This window comes from Propithecus coquereli, unplaced genomic scaffold, assembly GCF_000956105.1.
Source record: "Propithecus coquereli isolate 6110/MARCELLA unplaced genomic scaffold, Pcoq_1.0 Scaffold64, whole genome shotgun sequence".
Classification (NCBI taxonomy): Eukaryota; Metazoa; Chordata; class Mammalia; order Primates; family Indriidae; genus Propithecus; species Propithecus coquereli.
In genome coordinates, this window is record NW_012152396.1 from 2468859 (window position 1) to 2493952 (window position 25094).

Here is a 25094-nt window from a genome sequence, read left to right on the forward strand (position 1 = left end):
TGCCATGCTGAGACTCCTGTGGCCAGGAACGGAGGACGGCCAGCCACCCCCTGGAAGACTGCGGGGACCAATCGTCTGAGGCCTTTCCGCAGCCACGTGACTCAGCCTGGAAGCACAGTCACCCCCAGTCAAGCCTTGAGGGGACCGTAGCCCAGCTGACGGCAACTTCATGAGATACCTGGCACCAGAACAAGTCAGCTAAGCTGCTTCCAGACACACGACCCACAGTAACTATGAGATAAACGTTGCTTGTGTTTAGCCACTAAATCTGGAGGTGATTTGTTTTGCAGCAATAGGTAACTAATATTGACATCCATTTTCAAAACTAAGAAACTAACATTTTATACAAAATTAACTCGAAATGGTTCTAAATGCTTCATAAACCTAAATGTAAAATGTAAAACGATAAAACTTTTACCAAAAAAAAAAATAGAAGAAAATGTTTTGATATTGGATTAGGCAAAATATTCTTTCATAACACCAAAATCTCAATCTATAAACGAAAAATTGATAAATTGGAGTTCAGTAAAGCTAAAATTTTTTTGCTCCATGAAAGAAACTACTAAGAGAAAGAACAGACAAGCCATGGACTAGAAGAAGATATCTGCAAATCACATATTTCACAGAGGTTTTATATTTAGCATATAAAGAACTCTCAAAACTCAAGAAAAATAAAAACATCTTTTTAACAACGGCCAGAAGTTTTGAACAGACACTTGAAAAGAGAAAAAATTTTCAAAGAAAAAAAGACTTAAATTGAATGGGAAAATTTGATTTGAGTGGGAAAATTTGATTTTAGATTAGTATACTTTTATAGGGAATCCAATAAATATAAATTCTGCATACAAACAGAATCCAGTAAGACAAATCAAGTCGATGTCTTCTGCTTTCATCCAAGAGGAAGTAATGGAGTTAGTTACCTTCCTGATATCAAAAAAGGCAAAAATGATCAGACTGGATGGAAGACATGAGGGAACGTTTTTTGGCAGTGGATAACGGTGGCAGAGGACAACGACCCTTGTGAGAAGAGAAACAAGCCAGGTCTTCCTTCCTGACAGGGGCCAGGTCCTGGATTCCAGCACAGGGAGGAGGAGCTCGAGCCCAGCCAGCATCTCCAGGAGCTGAGGAGATAGAGCTTAGAGTTTGCAACTCGCAGGGCAGGCTGCCGCATAGAGGCGTGCAAGGCTGCACAAGTCCTTGACTGAGGGCTGGTCCGGGCATGCCGAGGCCAAGACATCGTGGGGTCCACAGTGAGTGGCTGCTCTGGGGCTGGCAATGGGACAGACACCGGAGTTCAGATAGGGTGGAACTCAACAGGGCGAGAGTGCTAATTCTTATCCGGCCTCAGTGAAGACGCCCCCCTAATACTTCAGGTACTCTGTTAAGGCACCAGAAAGGCCGTGTCATAAGAATAAGGACAACATTGAAACAGACCAGCCCTAATGAAGAACAAAACCAGGTCTCAAAGGATCAGCAGCATCGGATGACAAGTTAACTGCCTGCTAGAGCAAAACCCAACACCTTACAATTTATCATCCATAAAGTCTACTGTATAAGACGAAAATTGTAAGAAGCAGGAAAAATGTGATCCATAATCAAAAAGAAAAAAAAATCAGGCAATAGAAACAGACTGACATGAAAGGATAAGTTAGGCATAATGACTGAACGTACATGGAAATGTAGCAGAAAAATGGAAATGACAAAAAGAAGAAAAAAAGAACAAAATGGAAATTTTATGGAAAAAAAGTACACCATCTGACATGAAAAATGTACTGGATAGGCTCAAATTCACCAGATAGGATTGGAGATCACATAAGAGAAACAGTCACTGAATTTAAACAGAGATCAACAGAAATTATCCAATCCGAAAAACATATTTTTTGAAAAGATTATAAAAAGATGAACAGAGCCTGAGACGTGTGGAACAATTTCAGCTGTTTAACATACATGTAAATGAGTCTCCCAGGACTAAAGAGGAGAGAGATGGGGAGAAAAAAGCAACTAACTTGAAGACATAATGGAAAATTTACCTAAACTGAGTGAAAAGCATCAACCTACAGAGCCAACGTTCTCAGTGAACCCCAAGCATAATACATATAAAAAACACAACAAACTAAGTGAATCGTAATCAAACTGCTAAACAAACAAAACAAACAAAAAGAAAGAAGAGAAAAATCTTAAAAAAGCAGCCAGAGACAACTGACACATTCCATACACAGCAGCAATTTAAATGAGGCTTCTCGTCATAAATGTTGGATTCTAGGGGACAAGTGCCACACACACGAGTAAAAGATGGCCCCTCTATAATGGCCCCTACGTGATTTCTTCACCGCAGATTGAGACCTCTTAGCTCAAAAGCACACTGATGCCAAGAGCAAATTTTTATACATCCGGTTGTTTTCAGTGTAGCCCACACAAGAGGAGCTTTAGCCATTTAGAGCTGGCCTGCAAAATGCATCCAACGTCTGCTAGGTATACATAAGACCTTGTGGCTGTAAAGGATCCAACTGCTGGCTGTCCCTGGAACTCTGGGACCCACGGACTCTCCACTATGCTACTGGAGGCCATCACCTGAGCACATAAACCGCCACTCCGTTCCCCTCTGCCTCAGGAGTTCCCTTGGCCTTCTTGTCTCTGGGTGGTGGCCCCACATGCAAAGCTGCCAAGGCCTCACCCAAATAACGCTTGTGTGTGTGTTACTGCCACCTGGCGGGCACGTCTTTTTCTTCGCTCAGCCCCCAAATCCACTGAACTCCCTGCAAGATCGTAACATCTACACAGTGTCGCAGGAAAAAAAAAAATAGCAACCCCAAACTCTATATCCAGCAAAGACATCCTTCAAAAATGAAGGTGAATTAAAGATACTTTCAGGTAATTAAAAGCTGAGAGAATTATTCGCTAGTACACCCACACCATGAGAAGGGCTAAAGGACATTCTTTATCCTGAAGGTGAATGACCCTAGATGGAAAGTTAGACCTACAAGTTAGAATGAAGAGCATCAGAAACGGTAAACAGGTGGATAAATATAAAAATGTACTTTTTTTTGTCTTTAAAAGATAACTGATTACTTAAGTGAAAAAATCATAATACTGTATCATTCAGTTTATAATGTATATATAATAAACTATTTGACAATGTTATACAAAGAGTAGAGGGGAGATAAATAGAATTATAAAAAACAAACAACTAGATATTCAATGCTCAAGGTCCAAGTGTTTTCAGATGAATTAATTATAAAATTATAAACTACATAATGAGCCGGTGATGCCACATACCAAAACAATGACAGGGTCGTGTAAGGGGCCGTCAGTGTGAAGAGTTTCGATGTCATCCTCAATGTTATAATCCCACTCCACACCAAGGTCTATGAAGGTCCGCGACTTGGCCTCCTCCCCTTTGCCATTTAAAATATAGTGGCCTGTGGCCTGGTTCTTAATCGCTAAAGGAAAGAAAATGAGCAATCGACATACAATTTATTTTATCATATTACAGTGTTAAAGACTCATAGAAAGTCTACTCCTTTCTATAAATCAATGACCATGTTTTCTTGTTAGTATCAAGCAATCAAAATGAGTGTTACTTGTGATATTACTCCCATTTTGTTCATTAGGCATTCAAACCTCTCAAGAAGCATTCCTAACTAGTCGAAAACAACGGCAAGATGGTTAAATAGGCAAAAGTAATGTTTGCAAATATTCCCATTTGAAAACATTGTCAAAGAGGTGAATGGTTTCTAACCCATTCATCCTGTACATTTCCTTAGAAGGCTGGGAACATTTTGACAATAACGGCTACTTCTCCAATAATTAACACAAACAATTTATGCTAGGATAGCATATAGCACAATGGCTTCTTTACTATGTATTTCCTTAATGTTGGTCAAAATATTTATAGCCACCCAACATAGCTGAAGTAACTTAATTTCGGGCCAACAATTTAGTTCTTATGATTGTAAAATTCCAAATCTACATCAGCTACTTATATAGTTAGAAAAATCTGTTTAATGCTGATAGAATTCTTAATGTATTATAGTTCTACTACATAAAATAAAATAAAATAAAATAAAATGCCACATTAGTATGTAGAAGATACATGGGATTTTAAATTTTGGAAGTTCTCACCAGCATATAACAATAAGTGAGGAAACAAAATTTTCTAAGTTACTACCATTATTGAAAATGTGTAGAAAACATGAGTAATTTTAATTAAATACATTTATTCCTCTTGAGCTTTTAAACTAGTATCATTTTTCTAAGGATAATAATCTGAATTCTAGGATGAAAATAAGGAATTTTAAATACTGATGAGAGAACTATGGCTGACAGCTATACTGTTATGACATCTAGTAGTGAATATGATTTAAATATTAAAAAATTCTATGAGATACCATGAAACAATTCATCTTTTTAAAGTCACACATAAAATTTGCTACAAATCTTTATGGGGTTGATAGATAATTTCTTAGTTTCAGAAATCTTCTTAGTGCTTTTTATAGGCAAAGAAATATGTCAAGGTTATGTTTACACTTGAACATACGTTTTAAATATAAACCCCCTTCAAGTGACATTTCTACATGGCTATATTTCTCATAAAAGAGAAAAAGAACTTCTTTTGGAAATTATAATCAGCCCTGCAAATAAATTTGCATGTGCTAGTCAAAAACCTGACACATGTCAGATGTCAGAACAACTTAACATTCGACTATTAATAGTAAAATCACCTGTGGATGTTTTCAGCCAAAGAACTTAAATAAAATGCATTAAAAATAAGGGGTTGCATGGAGTATGGCATCAATCAAAATATCAGAACTCACTTCTCAACATGAATATGATGAATTTTTCTATTATTCCTTAATTTAATACATTTTATTAACAGATTTCTTTGTGTTATCTGCTAATACGAGCGAAACATGCATAACAAATACAAACTTGTCAAATGATTTCTTTTTTCGAACCAATTCATTTCTACCAAAACTTAAAGCTCTATTTTTGGACATTTCTTGTTTTAAAATAAGAATAGTTGGGTGAAATGACCAACGAAAACTACATAATATTCAATTAATTCAATTAATGTATATATAATTTTGATTCTTCCATACGTATGTATACACATATACATACACTCATCTATGTGTACGGTTTCTTTGACATTTCAGGGTTTCAGTGCATGTTATAGCAGAGCCAGCAGACGGCAACACTTACCAAGAATGTGAGGAGAAGCCTCGTCTTCTTGGATTAACACATGTCTAGCCCCAGGGGGTATATCAAACATCTTAAGGTACCCTTTGCATGTGCAGTAAATGTTGTAGGAAGCAAAGGAGAAAACAAAAGCAACAACTATGGTTAGCAGAGCACTACATCCTTACCGCTCCTGCATGCAGAAGACAGCATCCATAAATTCAAAAAAGCAGTTTCAGTTTCAGAAATTAACTTCAAAGCATCGGTAGCTTTTGTGACATCCAGCATGAGATTAGAGAAAATTTTTCTTTATCAAAGAGGGGGCAAAAAGTTAATCTTGTTACCAATTTAGCAGTCATTTATCTTGTGTTGACTTACAAATCGCGTCAACAACAATTCAGGCAAATACTATACTTTCCTGTGTCTTTCTATGTGATTCTAGTTTTCTAAACTACTCTTTTGAAGTGGGCCAGTTATTAGTGAGAGTTCACTCAGGTGGTGAACATGTTATTTTAAAAGCCAAAGTGACAAGTATAGATAGCTAAACTTCTAATTATTGAAATATTTTCGTGTTTGAAAGTCTACTTTAATCTAAAGAAATCACAAAAGAAAAATCAGTGGGTAGCTTTCATTTTTCCTGTGATCAGTATTAATTTTTAAATCTTTAGACAAGTTTTATGATGCGACTATTTTAAAATACATGTTATAGATTTGACCAAAGCATTTGGTTGTGAAACATGTACATGTTATGGCATGCATTGCCTTACATGGGCCCTAACCTCACTCTTCTAAGTCAGAAATAATAAAATTGATATGCTTAATTGGTTGCTTTGGGTTTTAAAATCATATATTATTCCTATTACTGTTAATATTATATATCATAAACCTTTGTAATATAATCACATGCCCTAAAAATTATCTTCCAATCACTTAGAATTAAGATTACAACTCTAAATCAACAATAGTCAGGTCAAATAGAAAGACCAAGATGCTATATTTCATTACCATAAAAAATAAATGAAAATAGAAAAAGTATGCAACTTACACCTTCAGCACATTATGAAACAACCATTTCATATTTCAGATATTAGTACTGATGGAAACTCAATTATCAATACATAATTATTGATGGAATCAGAAAAGAAATGGTCTTTTGTCATTGATATATGTACAATTAGTATGTACCTATGGGTAGATTTATCCAACTTTTTGACAATATTTACTAGTGTTCTAACTAAATGGAACCGTCATTTTGGGATTAGGGATTTCAGCACGTTAACCCGGGGAAAAGTCCAACACACGGAATGTACCATGTTTGCCTGAGTATGCCACGGCTAGAAGTCACATGCTTGAGATGCCAAGTACAGCAAAACAGCTTGATGTCATTTATGGATGCCCATCATTCTGCAGTTTGCTACAACTTACCCAGTACATTTTTAGCTTCTCTTGTCTCAGCAAGAGAAACATCGCGAGCTCCTTTGGGTAAAGTGAAAGCACCTCTCGTCTTCCCTTAAACAGAATGTCTTTAATTAGTGGAAGTTTCATGTTTATCAAAGTCTTGCTGTTTCATTGACTATCCTATAAGCTATATATATTTTATGAGGTAAGATATACAATATGTTTGGCAATTTTATATGTTGAAGTCAAAACACATTTATCATAGTTAGCTAACGCCAATAAACTGTTAATAGTCAATGAAAGTAAGACTAAGCATGAATGCAAACAATGGAGGTGATTGGAAGTTGAATACTTGCAGATTTCATTTTCCAGCAACTTGAATTCTTTATGGCACCTCTTGCTTAAATGTTTCCCTGTTGGAAAAGGTTAATTAGTCTATTGAATGACTCTGATGACAACATTACTGCAAAGAAATGGACGTTAGATTATCTTTGAACACTTTGAATCTGCATGACCGATGAAAATTTTCTCCTGATCTTTTGACTCTGATTTGCAGGTTTAGAATAATTTCTGGGGTATCTGAAAAACAGTATCACTGCCTCATATCACACATAATATGGAATGAATGATCATGACAAAAACTTTTTTCTTTATATTAATTCACTCTGGAAAGAAAACAAAATGAATTATTTTACATCTAAAAGAAAAGAATAATAAATAACTCCAATAAAGAAAGCACAGGACATTATTTCACAGTAAGACGGAGAAAATTACACTCGATTTCACCAAAACCGTAATATATGTATATAATTAGAATGCTGATTTATTAAAATAATGCAATAAGCCAGAAATGGCAATATTTGCTTTTTAAACATTTTCAAAGTGCAAAACATAATCTATCACACAAGAATACCAAAGAGATTGGTAACTAGAGTAGGGAATGCCTGAGAGAAGCACATTAGAATATAGTCATTTAGCTCTGGCCCCTTAAATATATCAAAGAGCAAAGCTGGGATGTATGGAATGAGCCAGAGCTAACAAGCTGGGTGTCTAATGGGAGTAAAAAGGGCTAAAAGAATTAGTCCATTTGGATGAAGACTAACTTTTTTACTCTATAAAAGGAAAAATTACTACTGTGACAATGTAAAGTAAACCAAATTTCTTTCTTTGTTTCTGTTTTGTTTTCTGTTATCCTACGACATGTATTGACATTTGTCCAATAAATCCTTATTGAATAACTGAATATGTTACAAAAACAAATTATTCAGTAATAAATGTATGTATCCAAATGTTTTATGAAAATTCCAATGAATATTATGAAACTAGTGATAATTCTGCATATGATTTGTTGCAAGAGGATAGCTTTTTGTTCCACATTTGGAACCTTCAGTGAGTGTCTAAGTCCAAGTTATTGACTAGGTAACAAGTACAAAAGTTCACACTCATGAGCATATATATGTCAGGTTATTTTTCAATTGTACCTCAATTTTGTTTAAAATAGATTTGTAAAAATCATGTGAAATATATATCCTAGGTTCATAGATTTATAAATAGGATAAAATTTTTCACTTTTAAAATAAGAGTGGTGAAACTAATGTAATGTTTAGAACATTGTATCTAAAGTTTTGTGATTTTTTTTTAATTCCTGGTCAAAAATTTATGTGCAACAGGAATTCAAAACAAACATCAATTCTAGTAATTAGATCTGCATTCGATTAAAAATGCAAAATGAAATAAAACAACAGATTTTAGCTAACTACTATAATTTATACTGACTTTATATGCTCCTTATCTAAATTTAGTTGATAATTTTTTCAACATGGATGCTCTGGAGTATGAATTCAGTCAAAGGTTTGAAAGGTAATCTGAATAAAAATAAATCAGCAGCTAATTTTTTGGTTATGTTCGTAGAGAAAATGCAGCACTAATATAAGAAGTCTCAAAAAGTATAAATCCTAGAGAAGGATATTAAATTCATGAGAGACCTCATCTTACCAAGCTTCCTGGGAGTTCTGGTAAATGTCCCCTTCACGGTCCGACAGTGGGAATTATCTCCTCCGCAGACACCACATTTATCCTCAACCTTGTTAGAACCAATTTCTTTATCACAGCCCACTTTCTAGGGAGAGAAGATGTTAAACGTGGCTAATTTCAGTGCACCAAGTAGACGTCGGTCAACATCCCCCGTAATGATGAATCATTTGTTGAATCATGGTCCACAGTCAGCCAGTTTGCACCAAACTTTCATCGTAGTCATGATTTTTAACATCTCAGTCTTTTAAAGAACAAACTAGTATGAAATCAAATGCCGTGCACTCTAGGTAATAAAGGATAGTTTTTCCACTGTCTAATGAAGTATTTACCCCATCATAACTTGTCTTAATCATCAAACATGTATTGAACACAGATGTAGCTGATGTTGGGGAGACCACAAAACAATAACATGGTGCTTTTCCCTTGCTGCTTTCATATTTATAAAGATGAATAATAATATAGTTAGTCGTATATTAGTGCAATCTTCAAAGCTGGTTAGATAGAACTTCACAGAAATGGTGGAGACTTTTGCAGGGCCCTGAAGGAACACAGAGAGAATGGGAGGGCATTTTAGGAATGCGGAGGGGTCATAAGAGAGCCATGGAGGTTGTACGTTCACGGAAAATGGGTTCAGAGGTCAATATTTAACCCCCTATTTAAACCAGTGGAAGGCTAGTCTTGCAAGATAGGGGAAGAGCGTCAAAGTTCTACACGGCACTGGCGGCAGAAGGTCTTGAACACCAGGAAGAGTTTACATTTTCACATTATTAATTTAACAGGGAGCTACTGAAGGTTTTCTGAACTGGGGCAGGCCCTTAATGTAAATTGTAGGATAAACATACGCAATACACCGCCGCACTGATAAACTTAAGAATGAAAGTTGGGCAGGGAAAATAAAAACACCACATGCATTTAATACACTAGATACTGTGGGAGGGGAAAGATGAACAAGACACTGTCAGGGAAATTTGAGTTTGACCATGAGGCATCCGAGCACTGAGACTCATTAATGTAACGCTTTCGATTTTGCTGAATTGATAAGTACATAGCCATGAGGGGCAGTGTTTCAGCTAATAAAGATAATTTTATATCAACTATGAACATAAAGAACACAATGAACTGCATTTTTCAAAAAGATTAAATAGAGCAATAAACATTGTTTTTGATTCTCCACTCCTTTTGTTCTGATGTGGAGTTTAGAGTTTAAACTCAGAATAAACTGGAAGGTGAGAGAGGAAGAAAAAGATGTCTCATTATCTTTTTTTTTTTTATTTCAGCATATTACAGGGGTACAGATGTTTAGGTTATGTATGTTTCCCTTGCCCCCCATTCCCCGCCAAGTCCGAGCTTCAAGCATGGCCATCTCCTGGATGGTGCGTATCGTGCTCTTTGTGTATGCATATACCCGTCCCCTCCTCCCTCCTCTCCCCGCTGCCCGACATCCAATAAATGTTATTCTTATATGTGCACTTATGTGTTGATCAGTTAATACCAATTTGCTGGTGAGTACATGTGGTGCTTGTTGTTCCATTCTTGGGATACTTCACTTAGTAGAATGGGCTCCAGCTCTATCCAGGAGTATACAAGAGGTGCTATGTCACCATTGTTTCTTAAAGCTGAATAGTACTCCATGGTATACATATACCACAGTTTACTAATCCACTCACGTACTGATGGACACTTGGGTTGTTTCCACATCTTCGCAATTGTGAATTAAACAAAAGATATACTCAATAGTGTATTTTTTGAAAAAGACCTTGTCTTTTAACAGTAGTGCTAGTAAAATACTCAAAGCAAATGCATTGTTCCCAAGTTGTTGTGTTCCCAATCTAGAGTTACACGGAAAAGGTTAGAAATTAGGAAAACTATTTAAACCCTGATTCTGCCAGTGACTAGTTTGACTTTAGTAAGCACAGTTTCTCCTGAATTTATTTTAGTTACTGAATTATTCAGAGTCCACCACCATGTGATTTCACAGATAAGAAATGGTTTAAAAATTTTTTAAATATGCGGATGAATAACAGTCAACGTGGAATTGCCCTATGCTGTAGGAAGCCTTTGGGGAAGCGATCTGAACTCACCACACACTCGCCTCGCACGCAGATGCTGTACGGATCTTTGTAAGAGCAGCGTGTTCCGTCGTGGACCAGTTGTTTCATGTAAGCAGCAACTCCAGTCTCTTTGGATTGACAGTAAAGGTGGCATCTTTTCTTGGCTGCATAAGATGGAGGATAAAAAAACCCAAAAAACTATTTACATAAAATGGAATGTTTGAACAGCATAGTTTATTTGATTTTTAAATATCAAGTTTCAATGTGGTTTTCTGAAAACAAAAGGAATACTGTATAAATAAATAAAATGAGGAGCAGGAGAAAAGTATGCATATTCAGCAGACTGGTTTTCGCTGGGGTGACCATATGATTTGTCATCTAAACTGGGATACGACAACCCTAGATTTCAACACAGCTGTTTAATAAACTTCAATTCAAAACCAGCTTAGTTTTAGTACTATTGAAAGAATGCCTCTTTGGTTTGAGTCAACCACCTCGCAAAGCTCTTGCTTCTTATAGGATGCAACTCATTTTACCAAAATAGATAAAAAATAAATAATACATTTCTTCGTAATGCATTGCAACTTTCGATTCCTGCATGTATCCACCGTTTCTTTAAAACAGCTTTAAACTGAACTCAGTAGTGTATTATATCACATGATAATCCTGTAACTATTTCCTTTTATTCACCTAAATAAGAAATACGCCAAGAAGTTGCCACTTGAACATATTTAACCAAAAATTCAGAAGAAGTGAAACATTAAACGAAAACTTTAAGTATATTTTTCAGAAACTAATTTACAATAGAAAAGTAAAAGGTTATGAAGTGTCTTTTGTTATTAAACAATGGCCTTTTTCTTGGTCCTAACTCAAATGTCAAAGAACTCTATTTTTTCTCCAGTTGTTCAGAAAGGAGAGATCACAATATTCCAGAAGCATTTCCTAGCAGAGGGCTTTCAGCTGAATCAAGAAATCCAACATCTCTCCCAGGCGTTCCTTTTCCACTGGTCTTCTCGCTGGAGATGGTGATAGTGCTACGTGCCAGGAACAATCAATCCTTGCCTCTCTAGAGGAAGGAGCACTTGAGCCTTCTTCTTGGAAACCCAGGAGTACTTACCCCGATAAGCACCAAATTTCCTAAGTTACCAAGTAGGGATCAGGAGTCCACAGGATCGGTGTTGGCAAAACTTAAACCCTAAGTCTCCATCCACACAGCGGGAAGAAGAGCGGGAGTCTACTCACCGTCAGAATGTTCGTATGGCAACCAGTGGTGTTTGGCATTCTGGTATTCAAAGTGTGAGTTTCGCTGCTGGCACTGCTGCGCTCTGAAGTCCTCAAAGTGTTTTTGGCATTCTTCTGTGTTACAAAGCTGGTACTCAAAATTAACGCCAGGACAATCCTGACCACCATTGATGGGCCTAAAGAAAAGGCAACATTTAGAAAGGCCTTTTGGCTTCGGGCCAGCAGCTGAAGCTTGCAGGCACGGTGCCCGAGGGCAGAAAGCCAGAGCTCCTGAGCTGCCAGCACAAAGTGAATGAACTCATACTTCCTAATTTCAGTCGCTTTCCAAAAGCACCCTTCTCTCCCTGCTGGGTGGGGGAAAAAAAAATCCTCAGGCTCAACTTAAATAAGCTTTTCAAACAGTATATTTTAAATGCATGGTAAAAGTATATAAAGAAATAAAAAGCATGGATATGGACGAAACCACGTAGATGCAACTCAAAGAAACTTTGATCATAGCTCTATGCCTCAGTTTCCTCGTATGTAAAATGCAAATAATTATACTATTTTCCTTGAAGAACAATTGTGAGGATTAAATGAGTTAACATATTGGAAGCCCTTAGAAGGACTCAGGCTCATGGTGAAACTTAGATGCTATTACTACTAGAATTTTTATTGTTTTTCTTATTTCTACTCATACTACCATCATCTCTTCCTATGGAGACAGGTATGCGGCACCAAACGGTCTTTATAAAAGACATGCTCACAGCCGTCCTGTTTGAAACAGAGAGAAAAAGCTGCTCATGTAGTAAACCCTAGACAAGGAAGAATGTCCTAAATTTAATAATTCAGGTTTTTTTTCTTCATAAAATAAAGTTTGCTGAGTATAACACAGGGATTCGGTAAATTTATTCTGAGTGAATGAATGGATAACTTTTCCCCCAACAGTTCCCTGGCCTCCTACCACGCCTCGGAAGCAATGGCATCCTCCCGGCTGGAGAGAGCATCCACGAGCTGGGCACTGCTTCCTCCCTGCGCTGCCTGCTTCCTGCAGCGGATCTCACAGCTCACAGTGCCCGGGCCCTGAGGGCACAGACATCCTCTTTCCCTGCTGAGCTCCTAAATACTCCTAAACCGTAATTTCTTCCAAAATCTGTTATCTTCCTTCCAGTTTCTCATCTTCATCCCCGACTGACTACTCTTCACAAAATTAATAAATGGAGATCTATCCAAAAGAGACACTGGTTTCTGAGCTGTGAACAATTTATTTGCATGCCCTGTATTTCACATGCACTTTCTGAAACAGAATACTGATAACACAATATTGGAGTATTTCTTACGGTCCATCCAAAAATAACAAGAATTACAAGGACTAGACTCACGTGGGATTATTGCACTGGCGCGTTCTGAAGCGAACACCAGTTCCACATGTCCGAGAACAGGAGCCGAACTTGGTCCACGACCCCCAGTTGCCATCTTGTCTTTGCTGATTGGCGTTCTTCCACATGCAATGGCCCTTATAGCACCACTTAAAAAATGGCAAAAGGTAATTACGAAAATCACGCGGACACTAAAGCAGAAGCTGTCATACAAGAACCACCTATTTGAAGGGCTTCATTTCCTCTGCTTTTTATTTTCCAGGTGTAGATGCACTTAAAATTATCAAAAGCAATTAAGATGCCCTATTGGAAGGGTAATTTAGACTCACATTTTTCAAGTATGAAATTAAAATGAAAAAATATAACATTCACTCAGATAAGTTTTTGTGATACATTCACCAGTGAGTGTTAAACATCATAATCAATAAGAATTTTCTAAGCACCCAACTTGCAAAGTAAGTACTATTCTACCCATCATCTCTCACTACCTATATCATATTAGGATTTTTGAGGGCAATATGTTCCCCTTTAAAATGATAACATGAAAATATATGTCTTAACTTAGAAAATAATTAACGTAACATAGTCAGCTTTCAAAGCACTTTTTAAATTTTTCATTCGTAATATTCGGAGAGATAGATAGGTCAGATATATGATCTTTGCCATTTAGATGAGAAAAATTGAAGCCCAGAAAGGTTGTGAATAGTTTCAGGCCATGTGACCATGAAGAAATTAAGTGGGACTACTAGAACCCTGATACTATAGAGGTACCTAGTCTATGGTGCCCAACCTACAATAGGTGCTCAAAAGATGCTAGTTATTTTTCTAACATTTTGATTTGCTTTTTAATACAATATATAATAAAAGTATTTTTTAAACTCAACTTTTATAAATTTAAATATAATACAAATATATTCATTCAAGGAAGTTGGATATTAAGAGTTGATTATAGCATACTTTTTTTAAAAGCGAAAATGAATCAACTCATTATTGCTCTTGTTTTTAGTTGGAAGTTTGTAATACTGAATTTTCCCAAAGCAGGACACTGTATATCATGTACTTGGCAGAGTGCCTAAGAGTGCCAACACTTACAATGAGAGGTTTTATTATTATCATGCATATAATTCTCATCACAAGAAAAGTTTATACACATTTGAAATCGAGCTTTAAAGGAACTAAAAGCTATGTAAATCTTCTTGCCAGCTTTTGGTCCTGTCTACAATATCTTATTTCTAAACTAGTCAAGGCTCTTCAACTTGAGTTCTTAGCATGCCTTTGTTTTGGGAGCTTTGCCCTTATGAGTAGCATAGCTTGGCACTCAGCCAGTTTCTGAGTATTCAATCCTGACTACGCGATTTGAGATTTAAAACCTCTGGGCATCTGTCCCCAAGGAGCAAGGCCAAATCTTCTGTATAAATTCACATGACTTTATTTCTGGGCAGCTTTCACAAGGCACGGGATGCCAGCAAGTAAATCAGATCCCACCAGCAGGGGGCCGGATGGTCTGCTGAGTTGCTTCTTCCTGTTCCATCTGCACTGGGCTGAGTGGTGGTCCCAAAGATACCAGGTTCTGATCCCTGGAACCTGTAAATGTTATCTTATTTGGGAAAAGGGTTTTTGCAGATTAAGGATTTTTAAATGGGGGGATTATCCCAGATTATCCAGGTGGGGCCTAAATGCCATTATGTGTGCATCCTTATAAGAGAGGGGCAGAGGGAGGTTTGACATGTACAGAAAAGGTAGAGGCAATGTGACCATGGAGGCAGAGACTAGAGTGGTCATGAAACGTGGGCAGCCCCAGAAGCCGGAAGAGGCAAGGAACAGATTCTCCTCTGGAGGGAGCACGGCCCGGCCTACACACTGATTTCAACTCAATGAAACTGATTTCAGACTCCCGGCCTCTAGAACTGTTAAGAGAATGAATTGCTGAAGTTTAAAGCCACCAAGTTTGTGCTAATTTGTCTCAGCAGGCAGGGAGCTAACGCACTCTCTTAGTGCACTACCATAAAGAAGCCTCAAGCAATGTGGTTTTCATAAAAATGACAGTACAGCTGTCTTCACCATTTTCTAGACTTTTCAAGAGGATCATTATGCAGCGTATCTTAAACCTTCGTTGTGTAAATAGATATACTCACTTTTCCAGCAGCACATTCGGTCCCATCCAGCGGGGGGCCCTTTTTCGTCTTGCAAAAGTAGGGATTATCAGGATGGCTACACCACAGCTGTTTACATGGGTCAAAGGTTCGAAACTGGAAGAGAATCAAACTCTCAGTGAACCCTCAGATAGCGTGACATGCAACAACGATATACCCCAGACAGTCTCTGCGTGCTATGTTTCTTGGATATTTTTATTTCTGCTTAATAGCCAAAGTTGTGACATGTTATTAAAAAAATACTGCATAAGAATTCCAAGTAGAAAATCCTTTTATTCTGCTTTTCTAAAATAACAATAATAAACATTGATTTGTCTGAGATTCCCTGGTTGACTCTTAATGTTTCTCCATACCGTTTCTATTTTCAGGTATTCAAATGGAAAGTACTGGAATGTTAAAAAGAGTTTGTAATTATTATGAACATTGCAAATATGAAGATATATTATAATGGTTTAGCAGCTCTCAAGCTATCAAAACGTCTTTTCTTTATCTCTGTAGGTATGAACTAGTTAGTTACATACGAATAATAAAAATACTCATAATAATTAGTTGGCTAAAAGTAGAAAAATTTTCGCAAATTTTCTGTGTAAGATGAGGTATTCCAGGTATAACAAAGTATCATAATACAGTCATATAGCTTATAAAATACTTTCCATATATTCGACCCTTATACCAATTCATGGCTGAAAGAATATGGGTTACAAGTTAAGGCTATAGTTATGGTTACAAGCAAGACAGTAACAGAGCCAGACTAGAATCTTGGTTTTCACATTCTTCACAATGTTTTATATTTTCCTAAAACGCCACATTATAATATCCAAATGTTTGTGTAAGCTCACACACACATATTTGTGTGCGTTCTTTGTTCATCTGCTCTTTCTCTCTAACTGTAAGCATCTTACCATTCTTTAGATAGATTTTGAAAAATATCAAACAACTGTTTACCTGCATGTGTACTGCCTACACTGCTGATTACCCATACACAGACTTAAGTGCATAGATTTTTTTTCATGAGTACCCATTTTTAGACCTGGATTTTTTTGTTCTAATCCCTATTACTTAATGTGGAAATTGTACTTTGCCATAACATTGAGCCAAGCTTTAAAATTCTCACATTTAAAACATTAATACAGGTATTGTATTATAATTAGGAGCTCACAGGGTTTATCTTATAGACAGACCAAATGGCTGTATATGGAAGATTTCAAACAGCAGATGGATTTCTTTTCGGTACTATAAAATCCTTATTTTTCTTGCTCTAACACACAAAGCTATCTCCAACATACAAAAAGCCTTTCCTTTTACAAAATGAACTACTAAAGGTCAACATGGAAATGTAATGAAACATACATCTAATCTGAATAGTTATGTGGAAGACTAGCTTTGATAGGTTCCATTTAGCATTTACCATGTGCCCGTGTTGTGCTAAGCACTTTAATTACATTATCAAATATAACCCTCACACCAATCCTATGAGATAAATACTATCATTATTCACATTTTATATATAAGGAAACGAAGCCAAGGAGATTCAGTGTCAGATCCAGGACCTGACCCACCGAGTCTGAGCATGGTGTCCATATTCCTGACTCCCATGCCGTACCATACAATTCTTATAGGAGAAAATACCAGCACAAGCCTTCCCTACGGTCACACATGCATGGAATCCTGGCCACCAACCCAAAGCAAAGCAATACATCTAAGGCTTAAGAGTCATCTCTGAAGGTCACAAAAATCATGGGAGGAATAGAGCATAAAGATTTGAGCCTCATAGTCTTGATTGCAAATCCAGCTCCCCTAAATACCAGCTGTGTGACTTAAGCATGTTGCTTAATCTTTGTAAGTCATGAATTTTTTTCCTGTACAACAGAAGTACATCAGCTCCCTTCTAGTCTGCCATGAGGATTAAATAAGGGAGTATATTTAAAGCATTGAGCTTTAGCACATAACTGTAACAAACACAAAATCATTGGTAGATGTTCTTATATTAATATTTGCACCCGTGAGTCTGTAAAGTTCACCAAGCAGGAGCTACACAAAGAGATTTCAAGATGCAAAATCTCCATCAACTGTGAGTAACGTACCGCAGTGCACATTTTATAACCAACACCAAAATCAAAACGACATTGCTCATCCATAGAATAATTGATTCCAGGAAGTTCTGGGAGTTTGGGCCAATCATGTTCAAAAGGGTCATCAAGGAGACAGTCATAGGAACTGTAGGAAGGAAAATATTGCATGTAGTTAAATTTTCATTCTTTATAATCGTGTCCTTATGGAAAAGTAATATTAGCTTTTATACTCTAGCATTTTATCAGATCATGGAGCAAGTTCACAAAAGCATACATTTTAAAGTTTTGGTTTCAGTTCCATTTAGAAAAAGCCCCTTCACTCTTATTCATGCCAGGAAAGTAAAACCATGTATGACTTAAGCATATAATAAAGTTGTGATTATTTGCATCACTAATTAAAGCCCCACGTGGCCTGCCAGGGCACGTCCTGACACGTCTACTATAGGGTATGGGTGGTATAATACGCCGGAATCACATGACCATCTTCTCCTCATCCTCAACTCAAGTTTGACCATTGGTCAAGAGATTCCATAAAGAATTTACTAAAGGGAAATTACATTACAGCTAAAAATTAAATTCTAGGCTTATTGCTTAAAATATTGTGACGTTATAGAATTGTCGTACCAAATGCTCCGAGTCGTAAGAAAATATTTATTATCAACAAGAGTTTTCATTTACTGGGAATTTTGTTATGATCGAGGTCCTAAGAGTCAGTTTTATGTGTGTAGGCTATGAAACTAATGCTGTCATGCCACGCAGCAGGGGACGTACTGGATGTATCTTTTCAGTTCCTGACCGCTGCACCGGGACCAGTGGTAACGATGGAAGGCTGCTTGCACCAAGGGCGCCATGACACTGCCCATAGCCGTCTCGTCACCACACCTGTTGCCTTGTCCATCGTGCTCCATTCCCAACCTAGAACACAAAGGAGATCCCACTAGTGAGACTCGGGGGTCTACAGCTTTTGATTAATTTCTGTTTTGAAAATAAGTACTGGGAAATATGTATTTTAAGGCAACATGGCTTTCTTGGAGAAGTCACAGAAACAGAAATCAAGAGCAATCCGACAGAAATGCCTTTCTTCTCCTCTGAAAAGCACAGAAGGGCCTCTGCAAGCCAGAGTCACTCATTTAGTTTCAGTGCATGACCTCTTTGCAGTGTTCAGCTCCTGACACTTGGCAAAAGATGAGAATTGCATACTGGTATGCATTCTGCTCAAAGTAGAAACAATACTGGGAGAAGCAGGAAAGAAAAGACCTTTTTTTTTTTTTTTTTCTTTTGCTTTATAGCTGTCAACAGTGACTTACACATGGCCAGTTTCATGGGCTACTACAAAAGCAGATGAAAAACCATCCTCATGATTCAGGGTACAACTTCTCACTGGATGGCACATGCCCGTGACTGGAGCATATCCTGTAGAGAATGACAATTACTTTTATTTTCATTTTATGAGAAAACCCATTAAGAATTACTGCTGGACCTCTGCCTAGAGGGGGAAAAAAAAAAAGTTTTTCAGGAAACAGAGCAGTATTATTTCCCCGCTAGCATTATCCCACATTCTCTTGGGAAAGTCACAGGTAATGGTGTCTAAAAAGATTCACTGGGTCTGCCTTTTCTTCTTTCCTAAGGGAAGCAACTGCCTGGGGTTACCATCCTCTTCCGCCCACCAGCTAAACCTTGTCTTTCTGTTTTAGTAAAATGGTCCTTCCTATCGTGGTATTGATGAAGGGAGCCAGAAATTCCATCAACACTGAAAAGAAAACCATCAGTCTGCTTTTTCCAAAGTCCACATCAGAATTTACTGGATAAATGTTAGCTGACTTTGGAAGAAAGCTCTTTGGCAGCAGTCGTCTCTCATGGCATCTCTTTTCTCATTCCAAACAGTTAGTAGAAAGCGCACTGCATTTTACAGCATCCCCTCCATACCCCAAACACACAACCATTATTTAAAGGCAAGTATAGTTTATTATGGTATTTAAGTGGCATTTAACATTGTGAATTCCGCAGAAGTCACTGGAAGCAATAGAAAGAAAATGTGTGCGTGGCTGGCACATTGTGGGAAGTGGTGGTGAAGACCTGAATATTTGAACAGACTGCCTGATTTAGGGTTACTTTTAAAAAAGTCATGCCCTGAAGTTTGTCTTCTGCATATTGATGATAATACCTTGCATTCCAGCAGGTCCAAAGTCTTGCCTGGTTAAGAAAATTGCATGATCATGGTGTTCAGAGTGGTTGAGATCAGATTTTTGTTGTTGGCAAGCCCAGCGACACACATTCTCCAAGCTCCGGGATGGGTTTCCCCTTTCTATGAGGCTGATGGACTAAGAGGAAACAACATGTTAAAGACACACATAGTATTTTCCCAAAGACTTCCTTTATTAACTTTCTCTGCAGTTGAAATTTGGGGTTATAGTACTTAAACAGTAATTCAGTAATATTATTTGGGGCTTATTTAGATTTACATTGGTTTGGGAATTCTAAATGCCCATGAAAGACATCATTATGACGATGAATATTACCAGTGTGAAAATTAACTGACGCCACGTATGAGAATGTCTGATGCTAGGATTTGCTATTGTGAAGCAATTTAATATGAATCATTTAAGTAAAACTTTTAACAATCTAAATATTTTCTGATTCAGCTTAGACTTGAGTTTCATAGATATAAAGAACAAAAATATTGGGAAAGATTCTGGCTTGAGACTTTTTTTTACCAGAGATGCGAAAGTAAAAGATCTTATTTTTCTGTTTCTTTCTTTCTTTCTTTCTTTAGTCCAGAATTCATCAACATGTGGGATATAAGTTCTTCCGTGACCTGGCAAAGCTAGTCAAATCTTAGTTCATGGGGAGAAGTCAAATTATATTAACTTTATACTAAAAACAAACAAACAAACAAAAACTACCATTTTTTAATGTCATGGTAATGAAGAGGGGTGGATTCTTACCTTGTAGTTCCAACAGATGAATTTAAATTCCTTGGAATGTTGCTACTATCACATTATGGTCAGGAGTTAAAAGTTCAGAGGGGAAAGGGCCCATCCTTCAAGAACCCAGGAGCCACACTTCCCAGAGTAGTTCTGATGGAATGAGAAATTGAACTTGGAACCCAAAATTACTCCCTACTTGGCTGACAGGCTGAGATTTTTGTTATACTTCAGCAAATGTTATTATCAGTGTTTACATTCTTAATAAAATTAGCATGGTTTGTTATATGCTGGTCACATACTTTTCCAAGCAAATGATTTAACAACCAACTGAAGGCTGTTGTCTGCAACTGGAGTTAACTTGTATTTGTTGTTGGCAACACAAAGTAGGTCAGGTTTATGGGAGGGATAAACTAAAGATCAATGACACCCTATCATTAGAAAATGATAAGTGGATGTCAAATATGTATTGAAATGCAAACATAAGAATTTTTCCTATTTCCTATATGCCCAAATTCATTAGTATTTCATAATCAGGAGAACTAATTATGGGAGAGGGACATATACTTTTAAACATCAAGAAAATGATCAAGTTAGTCATTTCCCCTACATTTACTCCTCAAAAGGAGAAAACCTTTTCACCATTTCATAATTTCCAAGGACAAGGACACAACCAATAACATTTTAAATCCAGCTAAAATTAACATTACATGAAATGCCTACTGTGTGCATTTTGATCCAACTTCTTGTTTTAAGCTCTTTTAAGTGAAAAAATATTCACATATACTTCACTTTTCTTAAGTGGACAGATATATGTGTAAAATGTTATTTTTAACAAGTCAAGAGAGGACAAATATCTTTGTCTTTTTTCTTCATTGATATATTCCAAGCATCTAGAAAGCATCTGCCACTTAGTAGGCACTTAACGTAAACATTTTTAATGAATAAATGAATTGAAAACTTGATGATAATGATAGGCTAAGGAAATTCTCTCTTTTCATAATGTTATCTATTTGTTTCCATTCATACCGTCATGCCTAAAGTCAGGATAACTATCTACATCTCCAGGAAACAGAAATAAATAAGTAAATAATAGCACAAAAATCATTCGTTATCCGCTCAGATCTGGAAGTCTCCACTCATGGTGGCAGTGTCTCCTCAACTGAGAGCAATTGGGGTCTGTCTATGCCACATGTTCGCTACAGCTTTGGCAGTTTAGTCTGTGGTTTGCTAACCCAGTTTCCAATATTTATAGTTCACATATTTTAAGGCATTTACCTTTGCATAACCCAGCATTATCATGCGCACCAGGACCACATTTATATGCACTCCAAGGGACTCATCGTGGTAAATTTCATTCACCTAGGAAACAGAAAGGATACCTGCTAAAAGAGCGGCAACAGAAAGGGTTTCATGAGATGCACAACATTTAAGGGATCAGCCTTGTAAAGATACTGGACTCAAATTACTTTCTCTTTAATTGGGTTTAAATTGAACTCTGAAATGAAGTCATTTACTTTGAGCTTGGGAACAATCTTTGGATATGTGAATTACTGATCTTAGAAACCCCACAGTAACAGGAATATAGGAAATATGCTCAAAAAGGGCTTCATTCAACTATTGTAGTGGTAGAAGGAGTATGATGTAATCCGCACATAACACGCACCAAAAGCAACCATGGCAGGGTCACTCTGGCAAATCATCTGCTGTCCTGTGAGCTGGCTGCAACCGTGGTGGGGGAATACAGACACCAGGCCCACCGGGGTGCCAGGTGGAAGTCCTTCCATATTTGAATTACTAAGGCGACTGTACAAGCGCGTATCAGATGAATGTCAGTCTTAGATGCAGCTCAGAAGAGCAAAGCTGAGTACTGTTTTTTTTTTTTTTTTTTTAATTTTTAAAGTTAAGTTGAAATTTCTAAAAGTGATTTGGTATACTTTACAAGCATAGATATTGGAATTAACACAACCTCAGAGGATATAGCCCAACTCCATTTTTTACAGATGAGGAAGATAAAGCCTGTAGAAATTCACTGACATACAAAAACACATGGTGAGCTATTGGCAGATATGAATCTAAAGTAGACTGTAATTGTATCTTCTTATTAAACTAGTGCAAAATTAGTGCTGGTGACACATGCTTAGCAACTTGGCGAATGCTGGCAGGAATGAGGAAGGTGGAGTTAGGCTAGGATGCAATGTTCTTAGCTGTTCCCAAGAACAAGAACTCAACACTTGTCACCATGACTCAGAGAGGGAAGGAAAACTAACTGCGACTCAATTTGAGATTAGGAGATTTGGACAGCAGGCATAGCAAATCTGAAACCTTCAGAGAAAAGACAGGCATAATCTCATAGGGAGCAGCTTTAAAAATAAATATAATTCAAGAATGAAAGAATGTTCTAAAAAAAAGAAATTCACAAATCATGCAATTTTGACTTGCCACACTGACCAAGTAACAGACCAAGAAATTTCAATTGAAATGTTCCAAGAATCCAATGCGATTGTACAGAACACCTTGAAAAATCAATACCTTGAATGCAGACTGAAGGCATTCTTACTGAATTTGTCTATGGCACAAAAAAGGGAAGAACAGCAAAGAGGCAAGTAAAAAATATGATGAAGCTAGAATATACTAAAGATGACAAAGTGTTGTTTAATAAGAAAATATGTAAAGTTCTTTTAAAGTGGAAAATGCATGTATATATACATACATACATTTGTAAATACATACACACGTACACGCAGGCACATGCATACGAACACATGTGCATAAAATGGTAAGACCCAATTTAATACCTGTACAAGATAAGCCAAGATGTAAAAGTAAAAATCTGCACTACACTCTTGCGTTTCCTAGATGTGCAGACAGGCAGCTCATGCCTGAGTTGGCCCACTCTAGGCTAGTACATACCTGAAGTCTTGAGTTCATTTTTCTGTACTGTCTTATGGCACAGGTGTTTGACAATACATGAATGCATCCACAGAAGATTAAAGAGCAAGAAGCCCAGAAAATATGCCATATAAAGAACAGGTGGGAAGACATAGTGGTTCAAAGCCTAAACACCAGACATTAACAGTCTCAGATAAATTCTGGTTCGACCATTCATTGCTTGTGAGATCTTCATCCTTCTGAGCCTCTATTATATGGACATAATAAAAATACTGTATCACAGACTTGGGGTAAGAATTAAAAGATTTAACTTATGTAAACAAATTGCTAAAAAATGTTATTATGTGGAAGAGTGTTTAAGGACATTAGAATATGGAAAATGGAAAAGAAAAACCTAGAAAGAACACTTAATAGCTGTCCTATGGAAAAGGGGGCAGATTTATTCTCTGTTATCAATAGAAAACAAAAGTAAAAACCATCCACATGATTAAAGGGGTAAATTGCAGCTCTATAAAAGGAAACTATGAATGCTAGACAAGAAGCTGTGATTTCTTGTGGCCTTTTTGGTCATGGGCAGATTCTCTTATCTTACGCCGTACCTCACACTGTCTAATTGAAGACTGAATCAACCTTTGCACCCTCCTCTTCTGGATTAATTATCTGATAACAAATTCCTAAGTTGATAGTTCCAACAAAAGTAAAAAGTCCAAAGCCAGACCTGTCACCAACCCATTCATTTGGAGACTCATGATTGTCCCAAGAGGCTTCTTGTAAGGCAGCTGTTTTAAATGGCTTCACACACAAAGTTATAACATCCAACAAAAAGAAAAGTATTACTGAGCAAAAGTCACTATTACGCTAGGCTAATCGGATGACAGGGTGCTCCGTGGGACCGAAAATCAGTTATGGAATGTTGAGTCTGCATACATTTTTTTTTTTTGAAACTCACAAATTATACATAAATTATTATGGATAGAAATAATCAAATGTAAGGGAATAATATATTTATGTAGCAGAAAGCATTCTTTCATTGTGGCAAATTAACAAACGCTAGGTGTCTCTACTGTGCAAAGCACTGAATCTTACTTATTATTTTGCTTTTCAAGACTTAAAAAAGGTGGTTCCCACATATTATTCACTTTTAAAATGTACTTAGTCATTTTGCTGCTTTTCATCTTGCCAGACTATATAAATGTCTTGGATGCAATGTTTTTACACTCGAAAATACATGGGATGTGATGAGAGTTGGAGGAATAATACAGCAACTCAGGCTCAGATATTTATTTATTTATTTATTTTAGCATTGTCTGTATGGCAGATTTTTTTTTAAAATTCTGAATATTGTGGGGATACAAGTTATTTTGGTTACATATAATGTCTTTGCCTCTCCCAAGCCAGGGCTACAAGTGTGCCCTTCCCCAACACAGTGTGCTCCGCATTCATTAGTTGTGAGTTTACCAACCCACCCCCAACGCCCTTCCACCTGACTGGCACCCAGTGAATATTATTACCATGTGAGCACCTTAGTGTTGATCAGTTAGTACCAATTTGATGGCAAGTACATGTGGTGCTTGTTTTTCCATTCTTGTGATACCTCACTTTGAAGGATGGGCTCCAGCTCTACCCACGATAATATAAGACGTGCTGGATCACCATTGCTTTTTGTGGTTGAGTAGTATTCCATATATCGCGGTACACATATATCACATTTTATTAATCCACTCATGTATTGATGGGCACTTGGATTGTTTCCACATCTTTGCAATTGTGAATTGTGTTGCCATAAACATTC

General features: G+C 37.1%; 1 protein-coding gene across 1 annotated transcript in view; it reads right to left on the reverse strand.

Annotated features, from left to right (window-relative positions):
- Positions 1-25094, reverse strand: part of ADAMTS3 (ADAM metallopeptidase with thrombospondin type 1 motif, 3) — a 334233-nt gene that overhangs the window by 18423 nt on the left and 290716 nt on the right. The window contains exons 6-17 of the mRNA XM_012659836.1: positions 21689-21772; positions 19651-19807; positions 18794-18899; positions 18258-18401; positions 17499-17631; positions 15397-15510; positions 13265-13410; positions 11904-12079; positions 10692-10825; positions 8572-8695; positions 5203-5283; positions 3277-3440 (exon numbers count right to left, since the gene is read on the reverse strand). Coding sequence (XP_012515290.1) covers positions 3277-3440; positions 5203-5283; positions 8572-8695; positions 10692-10825; positions 11904-12079; positions 13265-13410; positions 15397-15510; positions 17499-17631; positions 18258-18401; positions 18794-18899; positions 19651-19807; positions 21689-21772 — 1563 coding nt within the window. The remainder of the gene's footprint in view (positions 1-3276; positions 3441-5202; positions 5284-8571; positions 8696-10691; positions 10826-11903; positions 12080-13264; positions 13411-15396; positions 15511-17498; positions 17632-18257; positions 18402-18793; positions 18900-19650; positions 19808-21688; positions 21773-25094) is intronic.